This window comes from Puma concolor, chromosome E3 (genome assembly GCF_028749965.1).
Source record: "Puma concolor isolate L17-30 chromosome E3, mPumCon1.1.hap2, whole genome shotgun sequence".
Taxonomy (NCBI): Eukaryota; Metazoa; Chordata; class Mammalia; order Carnivora; family Felidae; genus Puma; species Puma concolor.
The window spans coordinates 22,972,751-22,998,276 of NC_141682.1; the positions used below are offsets into that span (position 1 = coordinate 22,972,751).

Here is a 25,526-nt window from a genome sequence, read left to right on the forward strand (position 1 = left end):
CCCTACCCCCCCCCACCCCCGCTGGAACTGGAGCTCTTTCTCTCAAAAAAAATTTTTTTTTAAATAAAGTCTCAGAAAATAAGTAAGTGAGAAGTAAGTCTCAGGGCTGTTAATCTGTAAAAGCCGGGCGTGGCCCGCTGGCTACCCCCTGAGAACAGCACGACCACGTGCAAGAGGTTTTCAGAAGTTTCTTCTAAAGTGAACATACCCCTCCCAGCTCCGCGGCCCAGCAATTGCACGCTCGGGGTATTTCTCTAGGGATGAAAACAGACGTCGCCACGAAGACTTGTACACAGAGGTCTGGCTCACCGCTGCCCCAGGACGCACCGCGGGGACGGGGACAAGCGGGTGCCGTCACGCTCCGTGGAAAACCACGCTACTTTTCCGTAGCAACAAGCTGTCGACAGGCGCCGCCGCGGCTGAACCTCGGAGGCCGAGCCAGACGCGAAGGAATAGGTACGTACCTTTCGAACCCGGGGCCGGGGCGCAGGGGTGCGACAGCCTGGCTCGGTGCAGGGGGTGGGGGAGCGGGGGGCGGGGGGGCTCCGAGCCGAGCAGGGACGGCCGCAGGCCTCTGACAAAATCCAAAGGCAGAGAAACTTTCTCCAAAGTGCTGAAAATACCTGCAGGTTTATATAAGGAAATGTGGGACAAAGGTCAGTGGACCCAGGCAGGTGGGCTGTAAAGGTCAGGGCGTCATCGTCCTGGGGTCTATCGCGGGTGGGGTCTTGCTGGCTCCGGGCGGTCCTTCTTGCCTGAGGGGGTAGTTTTGGTTCCCATTAGGGGATGCTTTGCCCTCCGGCCTTTTGCCTGAGTTAAGAGATCAGCTGGAGGTAACTTAATCAATGAGAATGTTTGAGGTCAAACTTAAATAAGGTCAAAAATAAATAAATTAAGAATAAAAAAAGATGGGGCGCCTGGGTGGTTCAGTCGGTTAAGTGTCTGACTCTTGGTTTCGGCTCCGGTCATGATCTCCTGGTTTCATGAGTTTGAGCCCCACATCGGGCTCTGTGCTGACTGTGGGGCCTGCTTAGGATTCTGTCTCCCTCTTTCTCTGTCCCTCCCCCACTTGTGCTGTCTCTGCCTCTCTCAAATAGACTTAAATTTTTTTTTTAAATAAAAAAGAAATAGTACAGTTTTATACAGTTTATATAATAACTGTATATAATAAAGATATATATAAATATATATATAAATATATATAAAATATATAAATATATATAAATATAATATATATATATAGAAAATATATAAATATATATAAATATATATATAAATATATATAAAAATATATATATATAAATACTGTAATAAATATGACATTTACGTTGGGGGGGGCAGGAATCTGTACATTTGATTGGATGCAGGAGGCAGAAAGGGAGAGGCTAAGGGCTAGAAGGTCTCTAGGTGGGGAAAAACACAAGTTTTAAAACAGGTCTCCTGGGAAGGTCTAACCTCTGTGCAAACTCCCTCCGGCATTAAGTTTCTCTTTACAAATGTAACAGACACCGCCTACTGCCCCTTAGGAAATTGACAAAAGACCTGACTAAAAATAAGTACACCATAAAATGTAGAACTCAAGGAACCCTATGGCCGTAGACCGCCCCTCATACCACCGAAATGGTCATGGGCATTCACTTCCCAATGCCCCCTCTCTGGAAAGAGAGCTTTCATACTACTCTTACTTTCTGGTCTTTTCTTTTTTAATGTTTATTCTCGAGAGGGAGAGAGACAGTTCCAGCAGGGAAGGGGCAGAGAGAGAGGGAGACACAGAACCTGAAGCAGGCTCCAGGCTCTGAGCTGTCAGCACAGGGCCTGACGTGGGGATTGAACTCATGAACTGAGAGATCATGACCTGAGCCGAAGTCGGACGCTTAACTGACGGAGCCACACAGGCACCCCTCTTGCTTTCTGATCTTATACTCAAATTAACTTTTCCCTGCTGCTCATTTTATTTTGTGTCCACCTCTTCATTCCTCCAAGCAGTGAGACAACAAATCCCAGGTATCGGGGTAAAAAATCCTGCAACAATTCCTTAATAAAATAGGACAGAATGTACCAACAAGGAGTGTGCAAATACAGCCCGTGCTTCTCTGATGGCAGAGGCTGTTGTCCCCGCCCCCCCAAATACCACCTCCCAGCAGCTGGTCCCATTCTACTGTTTCCACCGGAGAACGAAGTCACAATGTTTCCAAAGTGCCTGATTTTTAAGAGAAATCCCAAAGCCTGGTTTTTATGTATAAGGTTCGGCAAGTAACTCGATATTAACAAAAAAGTTAAAACATTGTAGTTTGTGAGACGACTGGGTGGCTCAGCCGGTTAAGCATCCGAGTTGGGCTCAGGTCATGATCCCGCAGTTCATGAGTTCAAGCCCCACATCAGGCTTTGTGCTGACAGCTCAGATCCTGGAGCCTGCTTCCGATTCTCTCCGCCCCTCCCCTGCTGGCTCTCTGTCTCTCAAAAATAAAAACATTTAAAAAAATTGTAGTTTGTAATCGTGGATGTAGCGATTTATAAGAACCTATATTTGGGCTCCGTGCCTGTTTCTGGCACCAAGCTCCCAAATCCCTTGGAACTTTTTGAGCTGATGAGAGAGATCAAGGTGACTTTTGTCATGTTAATGAGGTGACTTTGGGACCCACCCAGCAGGGTAGGGGCTGGGTGTGATTAGGGTTTGGAGCCGTCGGTCCCACCCGCTGACCTCTGGGGGATCGGAAGTTGAATAAATCGCCAATGGCAACGAATTAATCAGTCACACCTGTGTAATGAAGCCTCTATAAAAACCCAAAAAGGACAGGGTTTGGAAAGCTTTTGGGTTGATGAACACGCGGGGGTTGCGGAAGAGAGAGAAAGAAAGAGAGGGCATGGAGCTTGCACCCTTTCCCCCACTGCCTTGCTCTACGAGCCCTTCATAATATACAGGTGATCTAGCACCTGAGCTCTTCGAGCCACTCTAGCAAATTAATCCCACGTGAGGAGGGTGTCTTCATGTCCCATCTATACCAGGTGGGTCAGAAGCACAGGTGAAGTGGGGGAGGGGGCAGTCTCATGGGACTGAGCCCTTAACCTCCTCTCCAAGGAGACAGTGTCCAAATTGTGTCGAGGTGTGGGACACCCGCTGGTGTCGCAGAACTGCGTGGTGGTGTGGGGAAAAACCCACACATCGGACTCGAGGTCAGAGCGTCCCTCGGTGTCCCCATGGCACACCCCCTCCTACTCTGGAATCCAGGCTGAGCTCCTCCAGGTTGGAATTCCTTCCCAAGTTTTCTACAGCCTCTTAGAAACCCACCTTCACCCACCGCACACTTACCTGTCAATGCTACTATTTGTTCTAACAACTGAAAGAAGGCAAACCCTAAGCCCTGCCGCGGTAGGCGAGCTTTCCTGGGTGGTTCCGAGGAAACCAGGTACGTCAAGTAAAACCAAGTAAATAAAAGCAAGAGGAAAACAAGACACTTTTTTTTTTTTTTTTTTTTTTACTTAGTAACTGTGAGACGTGGGGCAAGTCACTTTCCTCCCTGTCCAAAAGGATGTTTTTTTAAAAAAAGTGTTTATTTTTTAATTTACATCCAAGTTAGTTAGCATATAGGGCAACAATGATTTCAGGAGTAGATTCCTTGGTGCCCCTTCCCCATTTAGCCCATCCCCCCTCCCACAACCCACAAATATGGAGTTTGTTCTCCATACTTATGAGTCTCTTCTGTTTTCCCACCCAACAATGCAAAAGAGACCCTCTTTCTCCGCATCCTCGCCAACATCTGTTGTTGCCTGAGTTGTTAATGTTAGCCATTCTGACAGGTGTAAGGTGGTATCTCATTGTGGTTTTGATTTGTAATTTCCCTGATGATGAGTGATGTTGAGCATTTTCTCATGTGTTGTTTGGCCATCTGGGTGTCTTCTTTGGAGAAGTGTCTATTCATGTCTTTTGCCCATTTCTTCACTGGATTATTTGTTTTGTGGGTGTTGAGTTTGATAGGTTCTTTACAGATTTTGGATACTAACCCTTTATCTGATATGTCGTTTGCAAATATCTTCTCCCATTCTGTCGGTTCCCTTTTAGTTTTGCTGATGGTTTCCTTCACTGTGCAGAAGCTTTTTATTTTGATGAGGCCCCAGTAGTTCATTTTTGCTTTTGTTTCCCTTGCCTCCGGCCACGTGTTGAGTAAGAAGTTGCTGCGGCCAAGATCAAAAAGGTTTTTGCCTGCTTTCTCCTCGAGGATTTTGATGGCTTCCTGTCTTACATTGAGGTCTTTCATCCATGTTGAGTTTATTTTTGTGTCTGGTGTAAGAAAGTGGTCCAGGTTCATTCTTCTGCGTGTCACTGTCCAGTTTTCCCAGCACCACTGTCTTTATTCCATTGGATATTCTTTCCTGCTTTGTCAAAGATGAGTTGGCCATCTGTTTGTGGGTCCCTTTCTGGGTTCTCTATTCTGTTCCATTGATCTGAGTGTCTGTTCTTGTGCCAGTACCATACTGTCTTGATGATTAAGCTTTGTAGTACAGCTTGAAGTCCGGGATTGTGATGCCTCCTGCTTTGGTTTTCTTTTTCAAGATCGTTTTGGCTATGCGGGGTCTTTTCTGGTTCCATACAAATTGTAGGATTGTTTGTTCTAGCTCTGTGAAGAATGCTGGTGCTATTTCGATAAGGGTTGCATTGAATCTGTAGATTGCTTTGGGTGGTATCGACATGTCAACAATATTTCTTCTTCCAAAGGGATGTTTTTACTGCTCACTTTGCAGCAGGATAAATGAAGAATAAACAACATCTGGAGAGAAGCCCCCGACCTGGCACATCGGCTCCTTCCTTCTCCCCACACTTAACCCCATAGTTAACCATGAGCTGCCTGGTTGTCACTGAGAATCTCAGGCCTTCTTTCTCTCCATGTTGGATCCAGTGAGGAAGAGGTGCACTTTTTTTCTTCTCTCTCCGCCTCTCTCTCTCTTTTGCAGTTTTGTTGCCCAGGTCCCGGTTCTCACAAACGTGGGGGGTCTGCCTTGGCTGCAGGACAGTGGTGGAGAGCAGCGGGGCGGGCGGGGGCGGGGGGGGGGGGCGGTTAAAATTTAAGATGCCAGAGATGAGGGGGCAGGCCGACCCCCGTCCTCATTCTGGCTTCTCTGCTCCTCGCTGTGTGTTCTGATAGACAGGACTCAGGTGCTCTGAATCTATATTCTCTCCTCTGCAAAAACGGGATGTCATAATCATACCGAGGTGTTTTGTCAGGAAGACTCAATGAGGCGATACCTACAATGGTCTTTATAATACTAAGATGCCACGTTTCTTGTTTTCTCTCATCATTTCACGAATGTCCAGTGGAGTTTTCCAGAGACCACGTGACATGAGCTGTCACAACAGACTGAACACAGGAGCAGGTGTGAGAATCCAGCCGTCTTCTGTTAACCCAGACATTCAAGAGCTGGGCCAGTATGCGGAGTAATGCCACCCTTCTCACCAAATCTTTCAGGAAAATATGGTTACTTTTCATAAGAGTGTAATTTATTTAACATGCAGTGGGTTTGCTATTGTTACTTTTTTTTTTTTTTTAACGTTTATTCATTTTTGAGACAGAGGGAGACAGAGCATGAACGGGGGAGGGTCAGAGAGAGAGAGGGAGACACAGAATCCGAAACAGGCTCCAGGCTCCGAGCCGTCGGCACAGAGCCCGACGCGGGGCTGGAACCCACAAACCGTGAGATCATGACCTGAGCCACAGTCGGATGCCTAACCGACTGAGCCACCCAGGCGCCCCTAAGTTGCTTCCTCATTTAAATGTTTAGTTCTATAAATTGCTGTCGATAGAACCCACATGAATGAGAGCTCTTCGGGGTTCTTGTAAAAAGTCCTAGATCCGAAAGTCCTTGAGAATTGTTGACAGGGGTCTGCATTTAGGGAAAGTCTCGTGGATATTCTATTTAAACCCAAAGGCAAACAAGGTGTGGAAAGGCACGTTCCCTCCTTGGAACGCGCATTTGTGCACGAGGGGCCGCGCGGCAAAGTTGTTTGTACCTCCGTAGACCTTGCCGGTCAGCGTGGAGTGGGTTGTTAATGAATCAACGAGGCCGCTGCTTAATCACTAAACGCTTTAACAGATCCTGAAAGATCTGGTGAGAAGGGTGGCATTCATGACAGAGAGGTTGAAGGTTGGAGTGTCACTTCTACGCACTTGGAGATCATCAGAGTGGAACAGGGCCCCGTGGAAGCCAGCTTTGCCAAAACTGCCACCTGTTGGGCCTGGGCTGCATGGAAGAGCCGGAGAGTCCAGGTGTGGGGCCAGCTGTAGGGCCTGGACCCGATGCCAGGGCTCTGCCTGCCTGCTTTGGTTAAGTCCTGGCTGTTACAGCAAGTTGCCTCACCTGTCTGTGCCTCAGTCTCCCCTTCGTCAAAAGAATGATCTGAGGGGCGCCTGGGTGGCTCAGTTGGTGCAGCGTCCAACTCTTGATTTCGGCTCAATTCACGGTCTCACGGTTCGTGAGTTTGAGCCCCGCGTCGGGCTCTGTGCTGACAGCACGGAGCCTGCTTGGGATTCTCTTTCCCTGCCTCTCTCTGCCTCTACCCCGCTGGCTCTTTCTCACACACAATAAATAAACTTACAAAAAAAAAAAAAAAAAAAGGATTATCTGAGGTGGGGGACTGGCCAGCAAAATCTGTCCTTCTTCCTTCCCAGACGCCACTGGCCAGCCCCACAGGCGGTGGTGCGGCCAGTGGATTGAGGGGGATGTGATCTATGTGGTTTCTGCCTCCCTTGCTTAAGAGGGAGCTCCAGGGGCGCCTAGGGGGCTCAGTCGGTCAAGTGTCCGACTTCGGCTCAGGTCATGATCTCACGGTCTGTGAGTTCGAGCCCCGCGTCGGGCTCTGTGCTGACAGCTCAGAGCCTGGAGCCTGTTTCAGATTCTGTGTCTCCCTCTCTCTGACCCTCCCCCATTTATGCTCTGTCTCTCTCTGTCTCAAAAATAAACGTTAAAAAAAAAATAAAAAAAAAAAGAGGGAGCTCCAGGGCAGGCTCCTGGCTGGCTCAGGCAGAGGAGCATGTGATCTTGGGGTTGTGAGTTCGAGCCTCATGTTGGGTGCAGATATTACTTAAGAATTAAAAAAAAAAATCTTTATTAAAAAAATTTTTTTTAATGTTTATTTTTGAGAGAGAGAGAGAGACAGAGTGCGAGCAGGGGAGGGGCAGAGAGAGAGGGAAACACAAAATCCAAGCGGGCTCCAGGCTCCGAGCTGCCAGCACAGAGCCTGATGCAGGGCTCGAACCCATGAACTGTGAGATCATGACCTGAGCCACCCAGGCACCCCCAAATCTTTATTTTTTTTTTAATGTTTATTTACTTTTGAGAGAGAGAGTGAGAGAGCAAGCGTGAACAGGGGAGGAGCAGAGAGAAAGGAAGACAGAGAATCCAAAGCAGGCTCCGAGCTGTCAGCACAGAGCCTGACGTGGGACTAGAACCCACAAACCACGAGATCATGACCTGAGCCTAAGTCGGATGCTCAACTGACTGAGCCACCCAGGCACCCCTTGAGGATTTTAATGTAAACATAATTCTTCTACATCTTTGTCTAAGCCATTGAGAAAAGCACCAAACAGGACAAGATTGTGAACATTCTGTAGAGACTTCTCTCTCTGCTCAAAAATCCCAAAAATATTATATCGAGGGGGAGAAACCAGATCTAAAAAAAAGAGGATATACCAAATGATTCTGTCTTTGTAAAATCCTAGGAAATGTGACCGAATCTGTTACAACAGCAGATTGATGTTCATCTGGAGATGGCGGTGGCAGGATGTCACAGAGGGATGTGACAAAGGGGAACAAGGACACTCTTGGGGGTGATGGATATGTTTACCAGCTTGATTGTCGTAACGGTTTCCGTCACTTACACGGATGTTGAGACTCTTTCAGTTGGGCATCTAAATACACACAGTTCATCATATGCCATTTATTCTTTTACAAATTTCTTTTAAAAAGCATTAATGTCTTTCTATAGATGTATTCTTACAGAGAAACATAAACCACCGCAGTGTGAGAGACAAGTGTCCAGGATTAAAGCCTGGATAGGAGAATCAGGCCTGGGGTACCTGCCCGGCTTCTAGGGGTTTCCATGGAGTCAAGCACGTGCTACAGGTGTGCTAGGAAGGTGGAGAGAGTACTTGGATGTCCTGGTTCCTCTTTTCAGAGCATTTCTGCATTTTATTTATTTATTTATTATTAATTTATTTATTTATTATTATTTTATTTGAGAGAGAGCACACATGCTCAGCATGGAGCCCGATGTGGGGCTCGATCTCACAACCCTGCGATCATGACCTGAGCCAAAATCGAGAGTCAGCTGCTGAATTGACTGAGCCACCCAGGCACCCCTGCATTTCTACATTTGAACGGCATCTGTTTCTTCAATTCAGTGTGAAAATTTATTCATTCACGGATTCGGTCATTTATTCAGTGCCGTTTTGCGCCGGGCCACGTTCTGAGCTCTGGGGATTAAGCAGAAAGCAGGGCAGACCTGTCCTCACGGGGCCCCTTTGCGACCTTATTCTTCTGCAGTCTCTCCTCCAGGGGTTCCCCCTCCTTCCCCCGAAAACCACACTCCAGTGTGTCCCAAATTATCAAATGCGGGAGCACACAAAAGCTTTTCTGGCCCTTTGTCTCCTTCTAGCCGTCTCTCAGTCTCTCCCTCCATAGACCAATTCCCTGGGAGACTCATCTACACCAACCACTTGTATGTTCCCCTTCAGGGCCAAGGCACCTACGCCCACAGCTGCCGGGAGACTGTCGCCGATGGCTCCCTGCCGAGTCCCTCACTAGGAATCATCCCGGACCAAAGGGAGCAGCCACCCTACCCCTGCATCCAGTGAGGGTCATCCCAGCTGCACAGTCCCTGGAGGTGAGCTAAGTCTCTGTTGTGACCTCATCACAGTTCAAATCCTCCTGCTGCCCAATCCTGCCTTCCTCCCTCTCTCATTCGTGTTCCCAAGGCACTTTCCAACAAACCACCTCCACTCTGAGCTCCCTGGTCTCGGACTGTGACTCTCAGGGGATACAGCCCACAGTACCAGCCCCCACTTCCATTGTCCATTAGCCCCTTCCCCCACTGGGATGCGGCTTTTGCAACTACCCCACTGAAGGACTCTCACGAGTCCAGTCATGGCTGTACCCCCCCCCCACCCAGACTTTCTCTCTTCACAGGCAGCATTTGAGAACGTGGCTTTCTCCTTCCCTGAGATTTCCCTCCCCAGATGCGGAGAGCCCATTCTCTCCTGCCACCCCTCCATCCCGTGCCTCTTTGAATTTTTGATTCTTCCTGCTCAGGCACCCAGGCTCCTTTCTGTTTCTCCGATGATGGTGTTACCCGAACCTTCACTCCACATGCATTTCCATTTCCACAGCATCAGCCTTCATCTCTGATTGATAACCCCCAAACTGATCTCTCCGCTTGTAACTTCTTTCTTATACATACATACAGCTCTCTATCCATCCCTCTACCCACCCTGCCACCCATCCGTCCATCCATCCATCGACCCATCCTTCCATCCACCCATCCATCCTTCCATCCATCCTTCCATCCATCCTTCCATCCATCCATCCATCCATCCATCCTTCCATCCACCCATCCATCCTTCCATCCATCCTTCCATCCATCCATCCATCCATCCTTCCATCCATCCTTCCATCCATCCATCATCCACCCATCCATCCATTCATCCATCCTTCCATCCACCCATCCATCCTTCCATCCATCCTTCCATCCACCCATCCATCCTTCCATCCATCCTTCCATCCATCCATCATCCACTCATCCATCCATTCATCCATCCTTCCATCCATCCTTCCATCCATCCATCCTTCCATCCATCCATCATCCACCCATCCATCCATTCATCCATCCTTCCATCCATCCATCCTTCCATCCATCCATCCACCCATCCATCCTTCCATCCATCCATCATCCATCCATCCATTCATCCATCCTTCCATCCATCCTTCCATCCTTCCATCCATCCTTCCATCCATCCATCATCCACCCATCCATCCATCATCCATCCATCCATCCATCCTTCCATCCATCCTTCCATCCATCCTTCCATCCTTCCATCCATCCTTCCATCCATCCATCATCCACCCATCCATCCATCCTTCCATCCATCCTTCCATCCATCCTTCCATCCACCCATCCATCCACCCATCCATCCTTCCATCCATCCTTCCATCCATCCATCCATCCATCCATCCATCCATCCTTCCATCCATCCTTCCATCCTTCCATCCATCCTTCCATCCATCCATCCATCCTTCCATCCTTCCATCCATCCTTCCATCCATCCATCATCCACCCATCCACCCATCCATCGTTCCATCCATCGTTCCATCCATCCATCCATCCTTCCATCCATCCTTCCATCCATCCATCCATCCATCCTTCCATCCACCCATCCATCCTTCCATCCATCCATCCATCCATCCTTCCATCCACCCATCAATCCTTCCATCCACCCATCCATCCATCCTTCCATCCATCCATCATCCACCCATCCATCCTTCCATCCATCCATCATCCATCCTTCCATCCATCCATCCATCCTTCCATCCATCCATCATCCATCCATCCATCATCCACCCATCCATCCATTCATCCATCCTTCCATCCATCCTTCCATCCACCCATCCATCCTTCCATCCATCCATCATCCACCCATCCATCCATTCATCCATCCTTCCATCCATCCTTCCATCCACCCATCCATCCTTCCATCCATCCATCCATCCTTCCATCCATCCATCATCCACCATCCATCCTTCCATCCGTCCATCATCCACCCATCCACCCATCCATCCTTCCATCCATCGTTCCATCCATCCATCCATCCATCCATCCTTCCATCCATCCTTCCATCCTTCCATCCATCCTCCCATCCATCCATCATCCACCCATCCATCCATCCTTCCATCCATCCTTCCATCCATCCATCCATCCTTACATCCATCCATCCATCCTTCCATCCATCCTTCCATCCACCCATCCATCCATCCTTCCATCCATCCTTCCATCTTTCCATCCATCCTTCCATCCATCCATCATCCACCCATCCACCCATCCATCCTTCCATCCATCGTTCCATCCATCCATCCTTCCATCCATCCTTCCATCCATCCTTCCATCCTTCCATCCATCCTTCCATCCATCCATCCATCCTTCCATCCACCCATCCATCCTTCCATCCATCCTTCCATCCATCCTTCCATCCATCCTTCCATCCATCCATCCATCCATCCTTCCATCCATCCTTCCATCCATCCATCATCCACCCATCCACCCATCATCCACCCATCCACCCATCATCCACCCATCCACCCATCCATCCTTCCATCCATCCTTCCATCCACCCATCCATCCTTCCATCCATCCTTCCATCCATCCATCATCCACCCTTCCATCCATTCATCCATCCTTCCATCCATCCTTCCATCCATCCATCCATCCATCCATCCTTCCATCCATCATCCACCCATCCATCCATTCATCCATCCTTCCATCCATCCTTCCATCCACCCATCCATCCTTCCATCCATCCATCCATCCATCCTTCCATCCATCCATCCATCATCCACCCATCCATCCTTCCATCCATCCATCATCCACCCATCCACCCATCCATCGTTCCATCCATTATTCCATCCATCCATCCTTCCATCCATCCTTCCATCCTTCCATCCATCCATCCTTCCATCCATCCTTCCATCCATCCTTCCATCCACCCATCCATCCTTCCATCCATCCATCATCCACCCATCCATCCATTCATCCACCCTTCCATCCACCCATCCATCCATTCGTCCATCCTTCCATCCACCCATCCATCCTTCCATCCTTCCATCCACCCATCCATCCTTCCATCCATCCATCATCCACCCATCCATCCATTCATCCATCCTTCCATCCATCCATCCATCCATCCTTCCATCCATCCATCCTTCCATCCATCCATCATCCACCCATCCATCCATTCATCCATCCTTCCATCCATCCTTCCATCCACCCGTCCATCCTTCCATCCATCCTTCCATCCATCCATCATCCACCCATCCATTCATCCATCCATCCATCCCTCCATCCATCCTTCCATCCATCCATCATCCAGCCATCCACCCATCCATCCTTCCATCCATCGTTCCATCCATCCATCCATCCATCCATCCATCCTTCCATCCATCCTTCCATCCATCCATCCATCCATCCATCCTTCCATCCATCCATCCTTCCATCCATCCATCCACCCACCTGTCCCTTCCTCCTTCCCTCCTTCCATCCTGCCTTCTTTTCCTCTCCCTCCCCCTCTCCTCCCTTCCTCCCTTCTCCCTCCCTCCTTTCCTTCCTTCCTTTCCTTCCTTCCAGCAAATATTTTCTGAGTACCTACTATGTGCCAGGCTCTGGGCTAGGAGCTAAGGACACAGCAATGAAGAAGTATCGTGCCCATGTTACTAATACCCAGCTGCCAACTAGACAGCTCTACTAGGCTGTTCCCAGGCTCCTTGATTCACCAAGACCCAAATCAAACTCTGCTACCCCCTGCACCATGAAACCCACTCTTTTCCTCTAGGACCCCTGCCAAGATAGTAGCCGTCAGCAAAATCAGAAATTCAGGGACATCCTAGACTCCTCTCCTTCACTCTTCACAGAGGCAAGTCCATCCCACCGGTTCTCCCTCTTGCATTCATCTATACCCTCCCTTCTGCACCACTGTCCTGGTTCAGGCCGTTATAATTTCTTGCCTTAATTCCATTCCAGTTTCCCAGCGAGGAGATGGTCAATCTCCGCAGTTCAGCCACATTGTGCGCCCTGGATCTTTTTTCCACTCTTCCTGCCGGGCTCTGTGCCCCAGGAGGCTGATTTCCATGGGCTCTAGCACCTGGCCTCCTTTGCTGTCTGGCATCCAGTCACATTTGGCCAACGGGAGGAGCCCACAGGAGATCAGAGGGTGCGGAAGGGTAGCCGAGGTATTGGAGGTGTTCCTATTTCCCCTTGCCCCTCACCAGCCCTGCTCTTTCGCTGCCTCCCTGGGGTTCCGGAAGTGGCTGCACTCTTCTGGGCCATGGCTCTGCAGAGTTCGGTAACACTGCTCCCTAACCCCTTCAGCCTTGGAGTGACTGCGCCCACGATAGCTAGACTCCAGGGGCTCCATCAGCCCTTGGTGCACTGAACGCGGCAGAAATCTCAGGAAACAGTCTCTTTATTAAATTACCTTAAATTCTTTTTTTTTAGAATTTTTTTAATGTTCATTTATTTCTGAGACAGAGAGAGACAGAACATGAGCAGGGGAGGGGCAGAGAGAGAGAGAGGGAGACACAGAATCGGAAGCAGGCTCCAGGCTCTGAGCCATCAGCCCAGAGCCCGACGCGGGGCTCGAACTCACAGACCGCGAGATCATGACCTGAGCTGAAGTTGGGCGCTTGACCGACTGAACCACCCAGGCGCCCCAAAATTAGCTTAAATTCTTAAATTCTCCTTTTCATGCCAGAATCTTGACTCACAAGGCATCCCACAGTCAGGATAAATTCCACGTGACACACTATTGGGATTATTCTCCCAGTTGTTTAGTTTCCCTCCTCTGTTACTGGAACTCTAGATGTGCCAGTACTTTGATTTTTTTCTGCATAAGTTTAAGCAGCTTTCCCAGGAGAGAGGTTTCCCTGGGTCTAGCTCTCTGCTCTTTCAAACAACAATTTATTTTTATTTTTTAAAATATTTATTCATATATTTCTGAGAGAGAGAGAGAGAGAGAGAGAGAGAGAGGCAGAAAGACAGGGAGAGAGAGAGAATCCCAAGTAGGCTCCATGCTGTCAGCACAGAGACCAATGCAGGGCTCAAACTCACAAACTGTGAGATCATGACCCGGAATCAAGAGTGAGATGCTTAACCTAATGAGCCACCCAAGTACCCCTCAAACAGTAATTTAAAAAATTCTTTTTTCCTCTGGGACACCTGGCTGGCTCAGTCAGTAGAACATGAGACTCTTGATCTTGGGGTCTGTGAGTTCTAGCCCCATGTGGGGTGTAGTTTGTCTTTAAAACAAATTTTTTTCTGTAATGTTTATTTTTAACACACAGAGTGTGAATATTGGGGTCAATGTGGTCTCCTAGATAGAATCTCTCTAGGTCAGATCCTCGGCGTGGGATGGCTGGTGCATGGAAGACGGATCTTTGCAAAAGTTTTTGACAGTGGTTTGTTTGGCTGTTCTCGATTTTGTTTTTTCAAGGATTTAGGTAGGATTGTGTGGGAAAGCCTGCGAATCTCTCTCCTAGTGAAACGATTTGTCAAGGCTTCTTCCAGAAAAAGGGAGTCACGGTGCGCCCTCTGGTGGCTGCTTTCTCCACTTACAGGCAAATAGGTCCAGGCCTAAAAGACCCCAAACCCATCAAGGGTTAGAAAAGCCACAGCAAAGGAGGGTTGCGCTCTCGCCGCCGCTGGCTGGGCAGTTTCAAGGCCACTCCCCACCACCTTGCAAGAGTACTTTTAACACTGTAATGCAAGAGTGACCAAAGGGAGCCTCTTTTCTTTTCTTTTCTTTTTTCTTTTCTTTTCTTTCCTTTTTTTTTCTTTTTCTTTTCTTTTTTCTTTTCTTTTCTTTCTTTTCTTTTCTTCTTTTCTTTTCTTTTCTCCTTTTCTTTTCTTTCCTTTTCTTTCCTTTTCTTTTTCTTGGTCTTAAAAAAAAAAGGCCATATGGAGGCATAATTGCTGCATAGCAAACCATGCATTAAGTGCCCAGTGGGCGCCCCCGTGTGGCTCAGTATCGTTCCTGTATTTTACCGACACCTCAGTGGGGACTGGGGCCATTCTCCGTCATCGAGCACGTCATTGTTTCTGCAGTGAGACTGCAGAACTTTTCACGCTATAAATAAGACCCGTGAATAGCCTCAAATCAATTTTGCACCAAGCGAGTTTGCTTACAAACTCACCAAAAAGAATTTGGTCTTTCAGAGCCTCCTGGATTTCGGAATGATAGACTCAGATTGTATCTCTATTTTACAGCCGAAGAGGCAGAAATATTAAGTATCGTGTACAAGGCCACCCAAGAAAGCATTCACGCCCTGCGTCGTCCCTGTCTGCCGGCCATGAACCACGTAGTCTCCCGGGGACCGGGGAGCCGGAAGTAAGCAAAACAGACAACCGCTTTCTCTTAGGAAGCTGGTGTTCTCACACAAACACTGTATGTGAGTGTTCACAGCAGCCTTATTCACAACAGCCAAAAAACGGAAACGACCCAACTGTCCAAGTGATGAAGGAGAAACAAAATGTGGTCCATCCATACAATGGTGTATTGTTCAGCCATAGAGGGTATGAAGTACTGATACGTGGATGAAACTTGAAAACATCATGCTCAGGGAAATTTCTGCTGAGCCAGACACAGAAGGTGTCACCATACGTGCTGTGAGACGTAGAGGGTTTTATAAGAAGTGCCCAGAACAGGCAGATTTATATAAAGTGGATTAGTAAGTTGCCTGGGGCGGGGCGGTTGGAGGGGAAATGGACGATGATTGCCATAAGGGGGACAGAACGACGGAAATGTCCTAAACTCGACTACAGCCACGAGGGCACCACAGCCCATTAACAAGCTCTCGATAAAGCTGTTTTAAGGAGCGTATGCTCTTGGAGGTGGGGACAGATTAGCACAGACAAAAATGCGGTCAATCCTTCCCAGAAGTCACCACCCACTGGACACATACACTTGAAACAGTTCTAGTTCTGCTGAGCACTGGTTTCCTACCTACCCTGCGTCCAGATACTCACCAATCGTTCCGGCCCAGCGTCCACATGCTTTCTATTAGGAGACGGTCTCACTCTGGGATGCATTAGTCAGGGTATTACAGAAAAAGAATGAAAACAATAGAATTGTGTATATATCGAGAGAAAGAGATTTTTTTAAAGAGTTTTTTTTAACTTTTTAAAAATATTTATCTATGTTGAGAGGGAGAGAGGGAGCATGAGTGGGAGAGGTGCAGAGAGAGAGAGAATCCCTAGCAGGCTCTGTGCTGACAGCACAGAGCCTGATGCAGGGCTCGAACTCACAAACCATGAGATCATGACCTGAGCCCAAATCAAGAGTTGGACTCTTGGGGCGCCTGGGTGGCTGAGTCAGTTAAGCGTCCTACCTCTGCTCAGGTGGTGATCTCATGGTCCGTGAGTTCAAGCCCCGCATCAGGCTCTGTGCTGCCACCATCAGAGCCTGGAGCCCGCTTCAGATTCTGTGTCTCCCTCTGTCGGCCCTTCCCCCCCACTCGTGCTCTGTCTCCATCTCTCAAAAACGAATAAACATTGAAAAGGAAAAACAAGGGGTGCCTGGGTGGCGCAGTCGGTTGAGCGTCCGACTTCAGCCAGGTCACGATCTCGCGGTCCGGGAGTTCGAGCCCCGCATCAGGCTCTGGGCTGATGGCTCAGAGCCTGGAGCCTGTTTCCGATTCTGTGTCTCCCTCTCTCTCTGCCCCTCCCCCGTTCATGCTCTGTCTCTCTCTGTCCCCCCCAAAATAAATAAATAAATAAACATTGAAAAAAAAATTAAAACAAAAACAAAAATACCCCCACAGAAACATACCAAGCTGACACATAAAATTAACCATGCCGGATTCCATCCTGTTTATTCTGAAACTCCACTCTCAAATATGGATCTGGAACTTCCCCTTCTGGTTTCCAGAAACTCCGTTCGCTGCCTCTTCCAAGCGGGGCTCCTCTGGGCGGGTTGCACTCTTATCCGCGCATGCTCCCTGGCCTGGCCAGGGCTCGCACTGCAAGCCCCTCTCCGGCTCAAGCTCTTTCTCCCACTGCCATTCGTGCCCACCGCCCAGCTAGCTGTCCTTCTAGAAGAGCAGGATGGCTCAGAAGCGACTCCCTTTCCCGGGTTCCCACAACCCCTCTGAAGCTCCAGGCACCGCCTGGGAGACTGCATTTTCCCATCCCTGAATAGGGACCGATTCTACTTTTCTCAGCCAAGCCTTGTGTGTGTGTGGGGGGGGTGTCTGCTCCCCAGGGCTGTGACCAGAGTAGCAGGATGTCCCCAGCCCCCTTGTGGGGAGTGTGAGGGGCCAGGCAGGAGGAGGGCAGGGCCTCGTGGACCACGGAAGCAGCTTGGGGTCCGTGCCCAGTGCAGGGGGACCACCCCCCGGGGGCGAGGGAAACCTGGAGCTTTTTAGTTAAAGGAGTAACACCCCCTCACAGGCGAATGCAGCCTTGCCCCGGCAGGTGTGTCCCCGCCACGTCGGGCAGGCCGTCTCTAATTCCCCCCCTGACTTGGGCCGAATCACACCAGAATCGAGCAGATTTGTGTGTGAGGTTTTTATAGCTCCTGCTTTTTTACGGCAAGTGGCACTGATTTTCCACACAGTGAGGACATTGCCAACTTTCCTTCACCAAGCGATTGTTTTAAAAAGTTGGTCTTAGGGGTGCCTGAGTGGCTCAGCCGGTTGAGCGTCCGACTTTGGCTCAGGTCATGATCTCGCGGTTTGTGAGTTCGAGCCCCGCGTCGGGCTCTGTGCTGACACCTCGGAGTCTGGAGCCTGCTTCGGATTCTGTGTCTCCCTCTCTCTCTGCCCCTCCCCTGCTCACTGTGTCTATCCCTCTCAAAGGTAAATAAACATTAAAATAGAAAATAGGGGCGCCTGGGTGGCGCAGTCGGTTGAACGTCCGACTTCAGCCAGGTCACGATCTCGTGGTCCGGAGTTCGAGCCCCGCGTCAGGCTCTGGGCTGATGGCTCGGAGCCTGGAGCCTGTTTCCAATTCTGTGTCTCCCTCTCTCTCTGCCCCTCCCCCGTTCATGCTCTGTCTCTCTCTGTCCCAAAAATAAAAACGTTGAAAAAAAATTAAAAAAAAAAAATAAATAAAATAGAAAATAAGTTGGTTTTAAAAACTACAAAGTCAGTGGAGACTCAAGGTGGTTCAGTGATGTGGTAATTTAACAGGGGGTCTGAGTTGAATTCAGCCTACAGACTGTTCAACACCCAGGGGTATTGAAAGCTTTTTTTTTTTTTTTTTTTTTTTGTCTTTTTCTGTGAGTTGGTTGGACCGCGGTACAGCCTCCCTCACTATCCGAAGCTGGGCCCTCATCTACCAGCAGGTCTGGGTGCTCCCCTACCTAGTAGGTCAACAGCCAGCCAGGACAGGGGCATCCCCAAGGCTTGGACCGGGCTCCCGGACTAGGGGAATCACTCTCTTGCCCCTTTGCTGGAGCTCAGTCTCTGCCACCCAAGCTGACCCAAGTGGGGCTCCTGGGGGCCTCACCATGGCTTACCTTTTGCAAGCACCAGAACAGGGCAACTGGCTTTTTAAAACACTGTGGATGAAAACAGCGACAGTGCAGAATGCAACACTCACATGTTTTTTTGAGCCGAAGGTGCAGAGCTTAAACCTGTGCACCCCGATCCCGAGGAGATGCACTTCTCCGCCCTCTGCTTAACTTTGGGGGTGTGTTGGTGGGGGGGTTTGAGGGTTGCTGCGCTATGCTTTGTTTCCTGTTCCAGGGCCACGTTGGGGTGCTCTGAATGAAGGTCAAGTGAGACAACGTGTGCAAAGCACTGGGCATGTGGAGGTCCCTTGAGTTACCATCACTCTTGTTCCCCCTTCCCGGTGACCTTGCAAATGTCTGCTCGGAGGAGGGCCTGCCAGGGCCAGAGGCCAGGTCTCCGGAAGGTGCTCCCAAGGCTCGCTAGGGTTGCGATTCCGGCTCCTGTCCTGCGACCCCGCCGCCCGCACCTGAATTTAAGGGCTCCACAGGAGAAGAGCGAAACTCTGGGGAAGAGGGAGGACGGCACAGAGCCAGTGCTCCGGGAAGTGGTGTCTCAGCCCAGCGGTGAGCCAGCTTGCTGGGTGCGACTTCCGTTTGTCCTTGATCCGAACATCCGCCCCCTTCACCCCAATCCCCTATCTTCACACTGTTCCCTCCATACCCTTTAACCTGAATTTGACCCCACCTTGTCAAGAACTTCACCCCGACCTTCCCTGGTACAACCAGTTTAACAGGGAGGCACCATTGCAATTTTTGGTCCTCGAACGTCAATGGGCAACAGCGGTTACGCCTTCCGGTGTTTACTGAGCACCGACCACGTGACTGAGCACGCGGCTTCCACAGGCGAGCCGGAGCTCACACGGTGGCCTGGCCCAGAGCCTCGGGATGATGACCAGGGAGGGGATGAGGATTTTGTAGCAAGCGGCAATGGCAGGGGGAGGGGCGGAGGCGAGGCGAGCTCAGCAGGACCGTCCTCGAGGGTAGGTAGGGTGGGAGTCGTTGGGCAGGCCCGCTTGGGAACAGCAGCACCAAAGCAGCAAAGCAGAGCAGCTCAGGACATCCAGGGCCCGGCAAGCGTCCAGGGGCACGGGAGCCACGCGACTGTGGCCAGCGGTCCTTAGGAACGCACGACGGGAACGGTAAAGCATTTAGGCCGCCTCCCGCAGGCAGGCGGCCACTCGAGGCCGTGGGGCCAGCACGGGGCCCGGGGACACATCGAGGTCGGGCCCGGACTGAGGCCCCAGCGCCTGAGAAGGGTTACGGAAGACTGAGGAACACGGTCGCTCGGGAAACGGGAGTTGTAGTAACGGAAGGACGGGCCAAAACTCAAGACCGCTTTTTCATTTTTTAAATCAAACACTTTATTTTCCACATAACAAGCGCAAAAAACTCCCAAACACTTTAACAATACAATTAACGCAGTTATGAATTCAATTATAGATACTACTCAGAGCCCCAAAAGGTCAATCAGCTTAACGTCCCAAACATTTCCAAACGTGGTTTTTCAAAGCTACCTTTGGTTTTTGGAAAAACCAGTATGGAAGTCAATATACACTGAATGCACTGAACATTCGCTCATAGGAAGGTGTCCAGTGGCGGCTCACACCCGGCAAGCTGGAGCGCGATTTGGAGTCCTCCACGGAAATACACGCGCAGGTTTGCCCCCGAGCTCCCGCGGCCGGGACAGAGGGCCGTGAAGGGGGGCGAAAAAGGCCAGTCCAGGTTGTGGCGTTTCTCGTTTTGTAACAGAGGTATGAGTTTGACACTAGAACACTGTCAAGTCATTAAGCTTCATGTTCCAAACGGTCTCTTGCTGAGGCTTGAGGTGGGCACAAATGGTGGGGAAGATGAAGTCACAGAAGAGCTTTGAGCAACCAGATCCCAAAGATGCTCAAAGAGGGTAGGGAGGAGCAAGCTACAGTTTCCCATTGTTCTCACATTATTTCAGGGTGAAATTGTGGAGAAGTTCGGATAGAATGTTCAAATATTTGCTTAGATTTTTACTCAGTTGCTCTATGAGGACCCTCATACACAGCAACGTTGAAACGTTCATTGTAAAAAAAGAGCGTACAAATAAATTCACAAAAAAGAGACAATTAATGTTGAGCAGCCAAAAAGTCATGGTTTATTATATTGGGAGGGATTTCATAATTCAAACACAACCAAACTGTACATTTTACAATCACATTCTATTTGTAAACAGTTAAAAGCCACTGACTTCTTTTGCATCTTAGGACACAAACAGTTAGCATCAAGGCAATGAAATGATGGCAAATTCTGCGCTGTTAAAATGTTTACCCTCGTTTGGCCCGTCTTCTTTGACTAAGCAAGCATTATAATACCATTTGTGGGCAAAAAAAGGGGGGGGGGCGAGGAGAGAAAGGAAGTTTAAAAACGGTGTAACTCGTTAGTTTGCAACAACATTTAAAATCTTTATACAACGAACAATTCTGTGAGCCCAATACCTTGGCTACAGTATGCATAGTTACTGATTTCGGCTTTAAGGTACAACAGTTCAACATTAACACAGTCACAAGAGAGCAGAAACAGAGAGCCACTTGATGGGATTACAAAAATTATTATCACCTATTGATTATTAGCAAACCATCATCACTCACTAATAAAAAGACAGCATCTGAAAGCAGAATGTCGACTCCAGCTTCAAGCGTTTTTTTTTGTTTTTTCTTCTTTTTTATTTTTTTTTATTTTTGGCAGAGAAAATTCTTGAACAGAGCAATGTGTAGTATCAGTGCTAAAAGTCGGGGTTTTCTTTTTTTCCTATAAGAAACTACAAGGAGGTTTTTTTTTTTTTTTTAATTTTTTATTTTTTTATTTTTTCCTAACTGGGGAACTGGTTTTCCTGAGAACCATGCTCTTCGATTTAGGACAGGAATAGAAAAACAAAAGAACATGGCCAAATGCTGCTCCTTTTTCCCAGAGATAGAAAGCATCTTGTAAATCATCCTCCATTTTTTTTTTTTTTTTTGTCTTTTACATTTTTTTTAAATGATGGAAGAGTAAACATTTTTTTTTTTCTCAAAAAAACAAAAAAATCTGTAAACAAGAAGGTTCAACGTGGGAACCTTCAAAACAAAATGGAAAGCCTATTCAAAGTGCAGGGCCCGTCCTGGGTGGCAGGGGGGGCTGCAAGTCACAGCTGTGGCCACAGTTTTTCAAACTGCAGAGCGAAATTCTTTAGTTTTAGAACATGAAAACACTGGTGCAATACTTTCATTATAGTCCTAAGTCAGCATCAGAACTCGATGTTTAAACTCCACAACACCACAATAAGGTAGGCAAACATCAAGGCATAGTAGAGAGCGCACACCTTTTAAGAACATCCTTGAGTAAACATTTACACTGGAACAGCTGCCCCCCCATATTGCCGATGAGACGGAGAGAACATCATTCAGTGCAAAGTTAAAAGCTCATACATTATCAGCCCAAAAAAATGGTTTTGCCAAAAAAAAAAAAAAAAAAAAAAAAAAGGAAAAGAAAAAAAAGAAAGGGGGGGGAAGAAAATGAAAATGGGGTAAGGGATGGGGAGGGAAACAAGGAAGGCAAAAAATAAAAAAACAAAAAGAAACCAAACCCAAAGGCTAAACATGATGACTATACACGTGAGCTCATTCTATACGGTTTAGCATGTATGGCGCTATTTGGGAGTGTAAATAGATAGATACCTTTTCACATTATAATATTGGCCTGCATGATTCAAGTATTCAAACTGATATGTTTCAGGGAAAACAAAGTGGAAAATGTGCAGAGAATAGCTGTTCCCACAGGTGGCCCCTGGCTGCAGGCGGCGAGCCCAACTTAGTGCTCCTTTCTTTCGCGTCTTGAGGTCACAGTTCGTGAGTCTGCGTCTACGCGCTACATGGACTCTCCACCCCCACCCAGGTGGTCAACAGAAAGAAAAGCATTAATGGGGGACGGGCTGCTCATTCCCCGGGGGTCGCTGCTGCTGGGAGGCCCCCACAGGCTTGTGGAATAATGGGGGGCCCCCCAGAGTGAAGTGCCGTGAAGGTCTCCACAGCTCGTTCCCGACAGCCCAGCACCATTCCAGTGATTGAGATCGGTCCGGCTGGAGAACGAGTGCGAACAGTCGAGGGAGCCCAGCCGGCTCTGGCTGGACCCAAGAGACTGCCAGCCAGGAGAAGGGGTCAGAGACTGACTTTGTGCAAAGAAACGGCTGATCTCCTCTTCACTGGCAAACTCAGCAAGAATAGTAGTGTTCCCCAATACACACCTGGAGGGAAGAGACACGGGGCGTGGTGAAAACTCAGGGTGTCGAGGGGTCTGACCCCAAGTGGGGGGAGAACTCAGCCTCTGCTCCAAGGGTCAGGGGAGGCGGGGAGGCGGCGACAGGCCGGCTGCCGGGGCGAAAGCTGCCCCGGGAGTGTGGCTGTGCCACCAAGACCAAGGCTCCGGTCTCCTACAGGCGACTGAAGAGGTCTGGGGGCCACTGTGGCGGAAGACGTTTCGCCTCCGAGTACTGACCCGGGAGCCCGAGACACGGCGAGGCTGCCGCCCTGTGAGGCGCTCTCACCGCGGGGCCCCGCACGCGGGCCCGGAGACGCCGCACAGTGTCATCGGCTGTGCCCTCGCACAGAGAACCCCAAACTCTTGCATTGTGAGGACGCTTTGCGGGCGTCCTGCACCGGCCGGAACTTACATGTGCAGAGACTTCTGTGCCTTCACTACCTCTTCTTTTGAGCTGTAACGGACCAGAGCATTTCCATGTGGGAGGTTCAGGTGGAATGTTATCAGTGGGCCGTGCTGCATGCACAGAGTACGCAGAGTTGAGCCATCGATCTAGGAGACAGTGTGGGGAGCCGCCCGTCAGACCAGCGCCACGGGGACCATCCAGGGAGGCTGTCCCCGGCTGGGACGCCGCTGCTCTCTCTCCTGCTGCCACTGGTCACTGGGGCTCACTGCTGTGATGGGGTACAGTGCCCCCCTCCCCACCTCCACTGGTCCCAGAGCCGTACCTCTGTGGCCTCTAGACTCCTGGACACTCCCCAGATCCCCACTTCCTTAGTTAGCCATATGCCCCTGCTGTGGCTTCGTGTCTTCTCTCTTCCCTGCCCTGAGGACAGGATTCATCAAGGCACTGCTCCCTGGGAGAGGAGGGGGTGGGCTCTTAACATCCGGCCTCCAGAGGAGGGTGGTCCGGGGACTAAGGAAATGTTCTAGTCTGAGAGGGTGGACCAGGGTTTCTCGAGTGCAGGAAGGACCAGGACCACCTGCTCCAAACTGCTTCAAATGCCCTTATGAAATGCAGACCCCGAGGAACCTGTACTTCGGTTGGCTCCTGGGTACATTTCACAGGGTAAAAAAAAAAAAAAAAAAAACCCAGGTCGGACCATAACCTGCCTGAGGCATCTGAAGATCGTGCCCTGTTGTGTCCTCTGCCTGGCCTTGACATCTGCTTTGTCCCACTTAGCGGGCCTGGGCAGAACCTCCTCTCAAAGCAGACTGGACCCCTTTGCTCCTGTGCCGGCTGGCGTGTGCCCAGCAGCCAGGATGCCTGGAACTCTTACCTGAGGTGTAAGGTTCTTTAGAACAAGCCAATTTGTTATTCTCCCTGAGCTGCTCTCACCCCAGCTGGAACCTAAGGACAAAAAAGGGCGAGTCAGTTTTCCAAGGCTGTGGCCTGAATGTCTTTTAGGACACACACTTCCCAGTCAAATGACAGCTATTCAGGAGCATCACCTGGGCCCGTGGCGCGCATCACTTCCCTCTTACCTGCACTCGTACACGGGGCGCTCTTCCCCCAGGCTCAGAATGCCAGCTCACCCCAGCTCTGACTGGGCCTGACTTCCTGGGACACGTGGCTCTGCCTCTGGGGAGAGTGAGCTCAGCCCCCAGCTCATCACTTGGCAGGCGGGTGAGGTACAACAGGCGAGATCCCTTTGCGACCTTTTCAACTGTAAAGCTAAAACTACCTCAAAAGGGTGCTCTCTGGGAAAGGCCTCAGTTTGGGACGACCTCGGGTATCCTTCCATGACTCTGCATGCCTGTCGTACAGAGCGTGAAGTTCTAAGGGGACTTAAAAGCTTGCAATCGGTATCCATCGACAGATGATGGATAAGGAAGATAAGGAAGAGGTGGTTATACACACAACGGAATATTACTTAGCCACAAAAAAGGAAGAGATGCTGCCTCGTATGGATGGCAACAACACAGATGGAGCTAGAGAGTACGATGCTTAGCGAAATACATCGGACAGAGAAAGACAAACACGTATGATTTCGCCCATATGCAGAATTTAAAGAACAAACAAACGAACACACAAGGCAGAACCAGACCTATATGTACAGAGAACAAACCGCTGGCTGCCATGGCAAGGGGCGGAGGTGGGCAACTTGGCGGGCGGGGGGGGGGGGGGTGGGGGGGTAGGCATAGGCTTCCAGCTGTGCAATGAATAAGGCACAGGAAGGAAAAGGCACAGCATCGGGGACACGGTCAGCGGCACCGGAACAGCGTATGGGGACAGACGGTCGCCACACCGGTGGCGAGCAGTGACGTGCAGGATTGCTGCATCATACGTCCTGCACCAGAAGCCACTGCAGGGCTGTGTGTCAGCTGCACTTCAGTTACAAAGAGAAAGCTTGCAATGGCCCAGACGTTCCCGCTTCTGCCTGGGGGGGCCAGGAACCCCGAGCCTGGCCTTCCGGCTCAGCCCCAGGGCACCCGCTCCCAGAACTAAGACATGCTCAAGTCATCCCTACGGGGATCCAGGGTGCCTCACAGAGTCTCCAGTATGGCTCGGGAAGATGCCGCGGGACAGGACTCCTGCCTGCTCCTTTCTCCCCCTGCATCTCTAGTGACTCCGCCCAGGAGCACTTGCGCCCCGGGCACATGCTATTCCCTCTGCTCTGCGTGGCTTATTCACCCTCAACTGCACCCACCCTCATAAGGGGGTGGGGGTGGGGGTCCCGGGCCACTTTCACCATCTCCCCTCCCTGGGTACTGCCACCAGCCACTTGGCCACGCCCAGCCATGCCTGGGGTCTGAAAGATCCACTCACACACCCGACACCAATGACATTCATCGGCATTTAGCAGCTTGGAACACATTCAAGTGTTCTTTTCATGTAATTAAAACTCCCCCCCCCCCCCCAAAATCCCCCCAAGTGAAACACTGCCAAGCTTTCTTTCAGCCAGTCACGGGTGTAAAGATCAGAAATCACTGGGAGGTTTTACTACTTTTCAGCCTAGAGATGGGAAGGCTGCTACAGTTCCGGGCCTGGGGGAGGATGAA

General features: G+C 49.9%; 2 protein-coding genes across 15 annotated transcripts in view; one reads left to right on the top strand and one right to left on the bottom strand.

The window, feature by feature from the left end:
* Positions 1 to 120: 120 nt before the first annotated feature.
* LOC147573060 (uncharacterized) lies at positions 121 to 21,875 on the top strand. Of its 2 annotated transcripts, none has more exons than XM_086692693.1 (4): positions 121 to 456; positions 8,727 to 8,875; positions 15,017 to 15,322; positions 18,496 to 21,875. In XM_086692693.1, the coding sequence occupies exons 1-3, from the start codon at positions 261 to 263 to the stop codon at positions 15,035 to 15,037; spliced, it is 366 nt and encodes a 121-aa protein (XP_086548819.1). In that variant the 5' UTR covers positions 121 to 260; the 3' UTR covers positions 15,038 to 15,322; positions 18,496 to 21,875. The 2 variants fall into 2 exon arrangements, with proteins under 2 accessions (XP_086548819.1, XP_086548818.1); XM_086692692.1 differs by having other exon boundaries at positions 122 to 456; positions 15,017 to 15,137.
* TNRC6A (trinucleotide repeat containing adaptor 6A) overlaps positions 20,363 to 25,526 on the bottom strand; it is a 201,274-nt gene continuing 196,110 nt past the window's right edge. For 12 of the 13 annotated variants that reach the window (XM_086692683.1, XM_086692680.1, XM_086692682.1 and 9 more), the window contains 3 exons: positions 23,804 to 23,874; positions 22,936 to 23,075; positions 20,363 to 22,509 (listed from right to left, as the gene is read on the bottom strand). In XM_086692683.1, the coding sequence (XP_086548809.1) occupies positions 22,134 to 22,509; positions 22,936 to 23,075; positions 23,804 to 23,874 (587 nt within the window). In that variant the 3' untranslated portion in view covers positions 20,363 to 22,133. Of the gene's footprint in view, positions 22,510 to 22,935; positions 23,076 to 23,251; positions 23,381 to 23,803; positions 23,875 to 25,526 lie in introns of those variants that run through there. The other variant, XR_015245648.1, reaches the window with a different exon arrangement.

Excerpts from the sequence above, each read along its gene's own strand:
- LOC147573060 (XM_086692693.1), top strand. The coding sequence starts at position 261 with ATGAAAACAGACGTCGCCACGAAGACTTGTACACAGAGGTCTGGCTCA. Across the intron at positions 457-8,726 it reads AGCCAGACGCGAAGGAATAG|GGCCAAGGCACCTACGCCCA; the intron begins GTACGTACCTTT and ends GTTCCCCTTCAG. Across the intron at positions 8,876-15,016 it reads CAGCTGCACAGTCCCTGGAG|CCGAAGAGGCAGAAATATTA; the intron begins GTGAGCTAAGTC and ends TCTATTTTACAG.